The 12,376-nt window shown below is 34.9% G+C and overlaps 1 protein-coding gene across 3 annotated transcripts in view; it reads left to right on the top strand.

Annotated features, from left to right (window-relative positions):
- Window positions 1–12,376, top strand: part of ZFR (zinc finger RNA binding protein) — a 73,687-nt gene that overhangs the window by 17,966 nt on the left and 43,345 nt on the right. For all 3 annotated transcript variants that reach the window (XM_001365752.4, XM_007487500.3, XM_007487501.3), the window contains 4 exons: window positions 272–554; window positions 2,036–2,180; window positions 3,101–3,319; window positions 10,535–10,782. In XM_001365752.4, coding sequence (XP_001365789.1) covers window positions 272–554; window positions 2,036–2,180; window positions 3,101–3,319; window positions 10,535–10,782 — 895 coding nt within the window. The remainder of the gene's footprint in view (window positions 1–271; window positions 555–2,035; window positions 2,181–3,100; window positions 3,320–10,534; window positions 10,783–12,376) is intronic.

The raw sequence follows: 12,376 nt of genomic DNA, 5'->3' as shown, positions 1-12,376 counted from the left end.
CATTGCATTCAATTTGCTAATCATGCTTCTTAATGATAATAATCATGCTTCTTAATGATAAATTGCCTTAAATCATTGTCTGAGCTGAAGCCCAATAATATGAATTGATCTTGGGGTAAAGGTTCTAGAACAGTAAATGACGTTTTTATAGTATAATACCACATTCCTACTCTTTGTCTTTATGATTCATGATACTGTTTTATTTAAATGTATTGAGGTGAGGAATTAATATTAAGTGGCATTAAATTTATTTTTCCATTCTGTAACATAGCCAGCAGCCAGCTTCGGGTGTAGCCTACTCTCATCCAACTACAGTTGCTAGCTACACTGTCCATCAGGCTCCAGTAGCTGCTCACACGGTTACTGCTGCCTATGCACCAGCAGCCGCCACAGTTGCAGTTGCCAGGCCTGCTCCAGTAGCTGTTGCAGCTGCTGCAACAGCTGCTGCTTATGGAGGTTACCCCACCGCTCACACAGCAACAGATTATGGTTATACCCAGAGACAACAAGAAGCTCCACCTCCACCACCTCCAGCCACTACACAGAATTACCAGGTAAGAAAACTGATGCTTTTGAATCATAACAAGAATAGGAAAGGGCCTTAAACAGGACATCTAGTTAAGTTTCAAGACCAATTGTCTTCTTCAAAATCATTAAGATTATAAACCTTGGAAGCCATTAGAGAGGTTTTATAAACATCTATTCTGCTTTCATTGTTCAGACTTCATGTACATGGATACAGTTCATGTATTTGAAAATAAACATCAAGTTGCAATTTAGCCTTCTGTTTAACATTTTAAATAAGCAAAACCCAAACTCCTTAAATTTCTTTTTATAGGATTAATTTTCCACATTTTGGATAATTTTGGTCTCATGTAGACCTTTCCTACTTTCTTCAGTATCCTTTTTAGAGTATGATGCAAGAAACATGTAAAGCATCCTTTATATTTGCTATCAGATATTTGAAAATATATTGTTAATAGCTAATTTTTCATTTCCATGTACAGGTTTTTGTTTAAGTTTAGAAAGCTGTGGTTTAATATGCCTAAAACATACATGAACTAACACATACACACAGAACTAACACATATACACAGAGAACTTTGCCAAAAATAGCTATAATAAACATCTCAAAGAGTGTACATTCTAGAAGGAGAATATTAGATTGAGGTGAGGAGGCAATTCATTAAGAAAAATTATTTAAATTTGCAATATTAGATAAAAAATAATTTAGATTACTCATAGCTCTTCATTGTATATATTACTATAGACAGTGATGGAGAACCTTTTTGAGATGGAGTACCAGGCCCCACCCCCACCCCAGACCACCTGCCATGCTCACCCCATCCCCAGACCCATGTGTCATGCCCTTCCTCCCACCCAATGCTGGGTACACCCTGGCTCCCTTTTACCCCACACAGGAGAGGGAAGAAGTGCTCCCATTGGGCTGCTGGGTGGAGGGACAGGTGAAGTGAAGAATGTCCTCAGTAAGTGTAGAGAGGTGGGGGAGGGGAGTGGCCCCAGGGCTCCATTCCCTTCCAGCTCTGCTGCCTATGAACTGCCCACCTTACCCTCTGTGTTCTCCAGTGGGGATGTAGAAAAATGTTGTCAGGCACTATGGAGAGGGGGAGGGGAGCAGCTCTGCCCTAGTCCCTCTGCCTTTCTAGTAATGAGCTGGGGTGTCCGAGCTCCCACAGAGCACTCTGTGTACCATCTTTGGCACCCATCCATAGGTTTGCCATCACTCCTATAAGAGATTATTAAATTGTTAACTACCTAAATGGATCTGTAATCTCATATGTACTCTATAAGCAAATTTGACTTTTAATGCAGTCATTTTGTTTCTTCCATGGTCATGTCTTCATAAATGGGCTGCATGTTGAATTCAGTTCCATGATGTTATAATAAGTTCCTGGGCATACTTAGACTGATTCTGTTTTCTTTTATCAACCTTTTCAGTAAACTGCCCCTTACTCCATCCACACCTTTATGGCATTTGCTTATGACAAGATTTTCTCATGTTTATTTTTTAAAGGACTCATACTCATATGTGAGATCTACTGCCCCAGCTGTAGCATATGATAGTAAGCAGTACTATCAACAACCAACAGCAACTGCAGCTGCTGTAGCTGCTGCTGCTCAGCCCCAGCCTTCTGTTGCTGAATCCTACTACCAGACAGGTGGGTTGTATTAAAATAACTTTCTCAGTGTAAAGCATTGTACTCTATACGGATTTGTTAGGAGCTCCAACTTTATCTGTGAAGTGATCTGGTGTCTTGAGGCTGAATACTTGCAGAAGAGTCCATTATACTACTACTTTTTTTTTTAACCCTTATCATCTGTCGTAGAATCAATACCATGTGTTGGTTCCAAGGCAGAAGAGTGTAAGAGCTAGGCAATGGGGATTAAGTGGTCACACAGCTAGGAAGTATCTGATACCAAATTTGAACCCCAAGCATTCCATCTCTAAGCCTGGGCGAGCCACCTAGCTTTTCCCTCCATTACATTTTTGAGGTAAATTTTGCAATTAGTACTTTTCTCTGAAATAGCATCTTAAGTTCTATAACTTCTACCTCTTTCCCATTTCTTCTCACAGGCCAAAGCAAAGCAAATCTTAATTACTTTTTCACATGATGGCCCTTCAAATACATAGAAAAAGCTATAATGTTCCCTTAAAGTATTTTTGCTAAGCTAAATATTCCAGGTGCTTCAACTTAATCTTCTTTGTTATGATTATTTGGTTCATTACCATCCTAGCCACTTTATTCATTTCTCATTCCAGTTTGTCAAAGTGCCCTTCTTAAAATATTCCTTGAATAGTAGTTATGAGGCTTATGTACATTTGAATAGTATTTATATGTATTAGGGCTATAATTTCCTTTGTTCTGGACATTGTCCTAATTTAACCTAAAACCATATTAGCCCTTTTGCTTATTTTTAATTGGAAATTAGATGGTATATAGAGAAGACTTCTGGTAACATAAGATCTCTTAATTGTTATGAGCATGCTTATGTTTTCATAATAATCATGATGAAGGGTTTTTTTAAAAATGGTTTACACCTTCCAATTAACTAATTTCCTTTTACCCCTGCTGTTCAGCTCCTAAAGCAGGGTATAGCCAAGGTGCAACTCAGTATACTCAAGCCCAGCAAACTCGGCAAGTGACAGCCATAAAACCAGCCACACCAAGTCCAGCAACAACTACTTTCTCCATATATCCTGTATCATCCACTGTACAACCAGTAGCAGCTGCAGCTACCGTAGTGCCATCCTACACCCAGAGTGCTACTTATAGTACCACTGCAGTTACTTATTCTGGTAGGTATGATATGCATTCTTTTTTAATAAATGATTAAGCAAGTTCCAATCTTGTTAGATATCACAGGCATAAGTGTGTTCCCTGTATCATGAGATCATGTTCTTCTATAGAAATGAAATAGTAAGGATAACTATTATACTCCAGAAATATAAAGTTTTGGTGGTTATAAGTTGTAACAGAATATAACTTTGCCCTCTAAGAGACATTAAAAGACTTTTGTTTATGGTTACCAGATATCAGAAACTTGTTTTTATTGTTCTTTGCCCTTTTTGAATGGTAGACAGCTCTATCACTTTGGAAAAATGAGAAAATAGAAACTTAACCTATTGTGTTGCTAATGAAGAAAGGTATTTGAAAGGAGAGTAGCTATTTTGTGGGAAAGGAAGTGGAAACTAGTTGGTGAATGGATGAGTTAACATAAGATTTTGTGAGATAATTACTGCTATATACTAACCTTGTATCTGATATTTTCCTTTACTGTGCTCATTCATACTGTTTTACTTATGTGTAATCTGGGCAGCTAGGTGGCATAGTGGATTTAGTGCTGGGTCTGCAGTTATGAAGACCTGAGTTCAAACCCAGACTCAGACACTTATCTGTAGGACCCTGGGCAAGTCACTTAACCCTGTTTCCTCATCTCTAAAATGAACTGGGAAACTTACTTTAGGATCTTTCCCAAGAAAACCCCAAATAGTGTCATGAAGATTTGGATACAACTGAAAATGATTAAACAGCCACCACTTTTGTTTAGCATTTAAGTGTCCTTTTATCTCAGTTTCCTTTTCTGTAAAATAGAGGCACTACTAGCACCAATTTCTCAGAGTTGTTGTAAGGATCAAGCTAGATAGTAATTGCAAAGCATTTAGCTCAATACTTGGAACACAGTAGGTGCTATATTTAAAGGCTTATTCCCTTCCCTTCTCCTTGGAGTCAGGTAGACCGGAGTTCATATTTGACCTCAGACACTTATCTGTGTGATTCTGAGCAAGTCATTTGACCTCACTTAGCTTCAATTTCCTCAGTGTAAATTGGAGATAACAGTACTTGCCTTTCGGAGTTGTGAGGATAAAATGAGATATTTGCAAAGTGCGTTGTACAATGCCTGGTACATAGCAGGTACTGTAAAATATTAGCTATCATTATTAATATTATTTATTATTATTATTACCACCACCCTCAGCTGATTCTCAGCATTAACGTTCATTACATTTTTAGATGCTATCTTCTGTTTTTATATAACCTATATTTCACAATATGTCCTTCTGCCCATTTCCTCCCAGAGACCCATCTTCTATAATAAAGAATGAAAAAGCTAAAGCCCAACCTTATATATATGCTACAGTACATAATCTTAGTCCTCTACTTTTGCAAAGAATGGAGGATGGGTGTCTTCTCATCTCTTCTTTGGGATTAAGCTTGGTCATTTTAATGTTATGCCAACTCTTTCACTTAGTTTCTTCCCATTATTGTTATAGTCACTGTGTCATTTTCTTGATTCTACTCACTTCACTTTGCATATCTTCCCATGGATATCTCTGTTCATCATATTGATTGTTTCTTTCTAACATGTTTGTTTTTTTTATCCTGACAATTCTGCTATCTATTAACTTTGGTATTCAATATGACATTAGCCCTTACGTTTGTTTTTTATATAAGCCTTTTTAAAAATTTGGATTAATTAAAAATATTCATTAAACTCCTACCATAGGTACTAGATATAAAAAATGTAAAGAATATTGCAATCCCTGCTCTCAAGGAATTTATATTCCACCTGGAATCAACAGGTACATGTTTAAGCCTATGCTGTATACATATAATGACAATAAAAGCAAATCAGTAAAAAATACTGAAGGGAGGGGATTTGCATTTGGAGATGGGGGATGATTTCAGCAGAGACTTTATTCATGTAGAAATGGGGCTTGATCTCAATCTTGAAGGAAGAGAGGAATTCCTTCCATCCACATTATTCTTCAAAATAATTTCTTGATGTATTTTGTTTCTGAGGGATTCTCATCGTTATTGGGCCAATTTCCCTACAAAATATTAATCTATTCTTACCTTTTTTTATGACCTCAAATGTAGCGTGCCTGTCAAGCTATATATGGCTTCTTTCTTTTGTTCTATGAAGAACTCTGATAAGTCACTGTCATCCTTTCATTTCTAAACAGTTCCTCAGACAGTCAGAATTAGGTTGTAAATAAGCCCCCTTTATTGTTTTCTTATTTTTATTTTTAAATGTTACTTTTATGCTAATTTTTTTACTGTTATGGTTTTTTTAATTTTAATAACAAATTTACACATAAGTTTTCTAAAGTTAAATGATCCATTTTGTCTCTCTTCTTTCTTCCTTCCCCTCTCCCAGAGCTGACAAGGATTTCAATCTGGGTTATACTGTATTATCACAAAACATATTTCCAAGGGGCAGCTGGGTAGCTCAGTAGATTGAGAGCCAGGCCTAGAGATGAGAGGTCCTAGGTTCAAATGTGACGTCAGACACTTCCCAGCTATGTGACCCTGGGCATGTCACTTAAGCCCCATTGACTAGCCCATACCACTTCTGCCTTGGAACCAATACACATTATTGATTCCAAGATATTAAGTGAGGGTTAAAAAAAAAAAGAATTTTTCACATTATTCATTATCGTAAGTGAATAATCTTATAAAACCAAAACCCCCAAATATATACCCAAATAAACAACTGACAAATCATGTGTTTTCTTATGCATTTCTACTCCAACATTTCTTCCTTGTGAGGTGGATAGCATTCTTTTTCATAAGACCTCAGAATTGTCCTGGATCATTGTATTGCTGTTAGTAGCAAAGACTATCACATACTTTTATGCTAAATTTAACCAAAAATCTTAGAGCCCGTGGACAAAATAGAAATTGAAAGAATTCAATGACCAACTTCTAAAAAAAGATCCCAAAACAAAAACTAGAAATTTTATAGCCAGATTTGAGAGCCCCCCAAGTCAAACTTAATTTTTCCTTACTATGTTGCTGTCATTATATAAATTGTTCTCAGAAGAGAACTAATTACTCCCAGATTCTGTTGTTCTCATTTAATCTCCTCTATATTTTTTTGATATATTCAAGATTTGAAGGTATACTTTTTTATTTTCCCCTATGAAAATGTTAATATTCCAAACTGAAATCTCCTTTCAGTTGCTCAAATCAAATTAGTTTGCCTTTCCAGATTTCTCAAGACTCTTGTATTTCAGAGACATAGCTCTGGTTTTTTCATACAACGTGCTAGGAAGTCCTGTCTTCTTTAAAGATGATTTTTTTTCTCCTTCTGTAGAACATAATCCTACAAGGAAAAAATGCTTTGCAAGGTTAATTATTCTTAATTGTAAACTGTGACTTGTGCCTTTTGGATGATTTTATTCTAAGATTCCAAATTTATAGTAGAGTCTACCAGGTCTTATATGATCTTGATGTGATTTCTTGGTACTTGAACTGTTTCAATATAGGGAAGGAGCTCTGGATTTTTATTGATATTCCTAGAACTCTTTATTCTAGTTTTTGTTTGTTTTTAGGAGGTGATTGTGGTTTCTGTCTTTACTTGGTCATCCAATTCTAATCAAGTTAAGCAGTTTTCATTTATGATTTCTGGAAATATAGTGTTTAGGCTTTTTTTCCCCTTCTATTTTTATCAGTCCTTTGATTTTGCTCTAATGTTTCTTTTTGTTTCATGGAGTTACTGATTTCTGTTTGGTTTATCCTAGTTTTATGGTGTCTTATTACTTGGGTAAGGTCTACTACTGGTCTTGTAGGCTATTCTAATTTTTTCCTCTAGACCTTCTATTTCATTTTTAAAATCTCTTCATATTTCTTGGTGTTCATTTGGTTTTTATTAAAAATCCATTTTTTTCTGTTAAATGCACAACTTAATCTTCAAACTATTTTTCAGTGGATGCTTTAGTTTGATTTTTTTGATAACTAAATATTGAACTAGCCAAGTCATTTATAAATTGCAAGTTGGAATTTAATGTAGAAGAGGTTTAGGAGAATAAAGGCTAAAACTTGAGGAGGATTGTAGCACTCAGTGAGAAGAAAAACGTCAGGCTAAGGAAAGAAATACGAAAACCTCTTTAAAGAAATTTTGTGCAATTAATCTTTCAACTCTACCTGTCTCCATTGTGCATTGTCCTCACCTGCATTACCTCCCTTTCAGATTTCCTTTGCATATATACTCACATGTTGTATACACAATTATTTATATACATGTTCATGTGTTTTTATTCATATACAATTCATCATGTGTTCAGTATACATAAAACATAAATAACGAAATTGAGGAGGGAGATGCTATGGAAAAATAGAATAATCTTGCTTGTTATAAAGAATAGAATGTCATTTAATGTGTTTGAGTAACATATTAATTGATTGAGGGAGTTGAGAAGTTTGTGGGAGTTTTCCTCTTAATACCTTTGTTTTATCAAGATGGGGAAACTCCCTGGTGTGGAAGTGCTCTCCACTAATACAGATTAGCCATTTCTTTGGAATTTTTGGAATAGTTGTAGAGAATTGGATGAGCCCAGCTAGTAAGTATCAAAAAGCAGGATTTAAATTCAATTCTAAGAGCAGTTCTCTGACCATCAGCCATGCTGCCTTTTAATGTATGACTTTATGAATTTTTGCCTATTTGAGAGAGGTAACATAAGATAATGGATATGATGCTGGCTTTGGAATTACAAAAACCAGAATTCAAGTCTTGCCTTCAGCACATATTAATGGTGCTGCCTTGGGCATGTTACTTAATTTCTTTAAGGCTGTAAATTACAGATCAGATTTGTAGAGAAAATATCCTCCCCTATAATCCTAAAATCACTGGTCCAGACCAAAAAGAAATAATTTGTAATATGTTATTTCCCAAGACAAATATTGCATTGATAAATTATGAGAGTTCTGTCTTGTTTTGTTTTGGTTTGGATGCTGACTTCCTAGTTATCTGACACCTGGGCTTCAGGTATGAAGACAAAATGTGACTTGTTATAAATGGTTTTGCAAAGTAATCTAATTAGTTCACTAAATAATTATTTTGAAGGTGCTTAAAATTTGGAGTCTAGAATCAATCTCATCCCTCTGCTTCCCCTTCTTTATTGGTATATATATCGTTAGAGTATACTTACCCTCCCTTTAGTTTGAAATTCCCCAAGATCCTCTGTTCTTTACAGATATACAAAAATTGAAGATCTGGTCACTAAATTTCCATCTTTACTCTATTTCTCTTAATTCTTGTTAAAGATTTCATGGTAGTTGTACCTTTAAAAACCACAAAGCCCAAGCCATTTTGTTTTTGTCAGAAACCTCAATACACTTTCTATACCTTGCAGATCACCTAAACATTTTAAAAAAGAGGTTACATTTTAATGATAAAATTTTAAAGATTTCCAAGTAAAGATACCATATCTGTATACAATAGCGAAAGCATATCTAGGTCGATCAAAATATTAGAGGACTTGTTTTTTGTCATATAGGATTTTTGATTTAAGAGAATTTGTAATCATATAAGCCAGTCTGAGAAACTATGAATTTATTAACCTACATATGGAATTATCCCCATTAAGTGTAATGATATTCATTAAAGTGTAATTTTACTTCTATGTGAATATCTGAACAGGCTGTGTGCAGGCATTTATAAGAATTGAGAAAGTGGTAACAAGGATAATCGTTTTCTTTTGGTCAGTCCCCCCAAAAATTAAAAATTAGTTGGCATTTATTAGGAATACTAATTTTTACTCTTTATTTCAGATCATTTTCAATATCTTTGATTAGTGGACACTAGCAATTTTTTTCTATATTCATTTCATATTTCAGAGGCTCTTCTTTCACATTTCCTGCTTTCATGTCTTACATAAACAAAACCTTCCCTCATTTCCTAGTCAGTCTATCCAACAATACAGTTCAACAAACAAATCCAAATGATCTTTTATTAAATTCATGCACCTTTATATCCTGTTGTTTCTTTCCCTTTCTAAGTTCAGACTTCCTTTGTTATTACTTTTCAAATTCTGACCTCTCACCTTTTCTTCTAACATTTTGTTTCTTGGTTTGATGGTAAATAAGATAGGATGATAGATTTAAAAAGCCATGGCCAATAGAATCAGATCTCTTTTAAAAAAAAAGGCATCTACTTAACCTTTTTCTTTGCTCTAGCAACATTTATTATTTCCCTAACATTTCTTTTTTCCCCTAAACTATCCTTATTTCTCAGTTCCCAAGAAAAAACTGCAAACCCAAATATATTGTCATTTGTCAACATTTTTCACTTTTAGAGGATTTAGTTTTGTCACCAGAATTGAATATTGGGATTAATGAGTTGTTTTGTTTTTATGTAAATTTGTTAGTCACAAAGCCCTTTTGTCATTTAAAAAATTTTTAGCTTATAACTATCCTATTTAAAACAAAAAGATTATTCAGAGAGAGCTGGCAGAATGTCATGGGAATGTCATAAGAGCTAAGACTTAGGATAATTATTCTGGAACTCTGTGCATTGTTGGCCAGTTGAGCTAGAACTTGTAATGTCTGTTCAGCCTTGGGGCGTGGAAGGCAGAAAGAAAACTCCAATTGTTGTTCTTTGATGATTCTTTCAAAGTCATTTATAACCTGGTTTCATTCTACCTCTCCAAACTAATTTTCCCACTGCTCCCCATCTAAATAAATAAACCCTTCAGGCTGTCCACTTCTCAGGTCTCTGCAGACTTCTTATGTTGATTCATACTTAATTGTATGGCTTTTCTTATGCTTGTTTGACTGAAGGAGGCCTTTCTCCCTGTCTAAATCTTACCTCTCAAAGACTAGCTGAAGATTACCAACTCTCACATGAAACGATCTCTTTTTTGAACTTCTGTAGCAGTCCTCAGATTTTTTGCTACTTGATTATATTCTGTCTTAAAGTTGCTAATTATGTCATGTAATATGTCCTTGGTTCTTTAGAACAGACTTCTTTGAGGGATCATGTCTTAATTTATATCTCCCAGAGCATCTCATTTGTTTCTAAATGCAATAGGTAGGCCTGTTTGTATAGGAAAAGGTAAGTAAGGTTCTCATAGGGTTCTGTGGAAGATTTACAGTGTTTAAATGGTGATACTTTTGAATACTACTATTAAATGAATTTTGATAACATAATTTGAGAAATTAAACTATTACTGAATACTGGACTTTCATAAAATCATGTAAATAATATTTGTTTGATTTTTATTTGTAAGGTACCTCTTATTCGGGTTATGAAGCAGCAGTATATTCAGCTGCATCCTCCTACTACCAACAGCAACAGCAGCAGCAGAAGCAAGCAGCAGCAGCAGCAGCTGCTGCTGCTGCAACAGCTGCCTGGACAGGGACCACCTTTACTAAAAAAGCACCATTCCAAAATAAGCAACTGAAACCAAAACAGCCTCCCAAACCACCCCAGATTCACTATTGTGATGTTTGTAAGATCAGCTGTGCTGGACCACAGGTACCTACATTTTATATTACTGCAAGTCTTTAATGATCTTATTTGATAAGTGTGAATGGTATTGAGGGTTTTTTTTTCCTTGAAAATGGTGGCATTTTGGCCAAAACATTTTTCTTCAAAAGCCATTATTACTAGTGAGATTTAAAAATAATAGCTTAAGAGAACAATAAGAAACAATTAATGTAAATGAGAGGCAAATACAGCTATTTACCTGAAAGACGTTTTGAGCTTTTTTGAAGCTAAACTTCTATGTCTATTTTGGGTTTTGCCTTCTTTCCTTTCAGAAACACACATTTTATTTTATAAAGCCTCACATTTTTGAAAGGAAGGTATTATCTTCCTTTTTTCTTAATCTCTCTAAAGTCCTATTTTATTCTTGATGAAAATTTCATAAAATCAAACTTTGGGAGCAAGAAAGAACTTTTTTCATTTTACAGATGAGACCACATTGTTGAGTTTAATATTTTTAGAACACATAAATAAAGAAGAGTAAAATAAGCAGGAATTTAAGAAATACTGTAAGAATATTACTTTTCCTAAAGTAATATATAACCTAAAATAATACATATAACTTTAGTGAACTATTTTAGAAGAGCTCTAGATCACCCTAATGGAAAGATGGATTTCTTTGTAAGCTGGAACTAAATAATGACTAATTTGTGTATGTCACATGTGGACAACCATCTAGTTGCTTTATAGTCACATCATGTATAGGGAAGGGTTTAGGGAGATGGTAATAAGAAAAGCACAATGAATGTTCATTCAGAGTGCTGGATAATTAGCATAGGAGACCTGGGTTGTTTTTGTTGTTTTTTTTTCCTAGCCAATAGTTCTTTTTGTATATGTGATGTGGTTATGCATCTGTTCCCTGTCAGTATCATACATGTTCTAGTCTCTTTCCAGGCATAATATCTGTCTTCTCTTTTTTTTTAAAGGGCCTAAAAATATATATATAAAGAGTTTTGAGTAGCTAGAAAGTCACATATGTTTCTGGGAAGAGGTCCTTGATGTTTTTCTTCCCATTGTGTACTGAGTCTTCAAAACTTTAACTTGTTTTAAGCCTACTGGATTAGGTATGTTTGAATAGGCACTGTATGACCTTTGAGTTCCTAAACCTTTTTTTACTATGAGTACTTACTAAGTTATGAGCACTCAGTTTAAGAATATCTTGTATTTGTGTATACTGATTGCACACTGCCATCCATCCTTTTCCATCCCAAGGAAGTATGCTATCATTGGGGTTAAGTATGCATATGGCATATGGATCTCTGGAATGAGCATGTGAAGGAGTGCTGCCATTGATAATAAATTCAAAGGGGATTATAAAATGTATAAGGCCTCAGTCTTAGTATGTGATGAGTGTTGGAAAGTGATTGTACAAGGGTTTTGTGGAGCCCTGAGTTAAGTATAAGAGGAAATGATTATTGTGAGATACAGATGTGAGAATTTTCAGGGTGGGAAGAGAAATATGTCTTTTGAGAGAGGATGATAATGGGTTAGAAAGTTACTATGAGATTCGTGGTCATTACATAAGAATTATATGTCCCTTGGAGTGTTTATGAGATGTTAGGGCGTTTCATATGAGAAAATCTTC

This window comes from Monodelphis domestica, chromosome 3 (assembly GCF_027887165.1).
Source record: "Monodelphis domestica isolate mMonDom1 chromosome 3, mMonDom1.pri, whole genome shotgun sequence".
Taxonomy (NCBI): Eukaryota; Metazoa; Chordata; class Mammalia; order Didelphimorphia; family Didelphidae; genus Monodelphis; species Monodelphis domestica.
The sequence above is the reverse complement of the archived record's forward strand: the minus strand, read 5'-3'. Positions and strand labels throughout refer to the sequence as shown.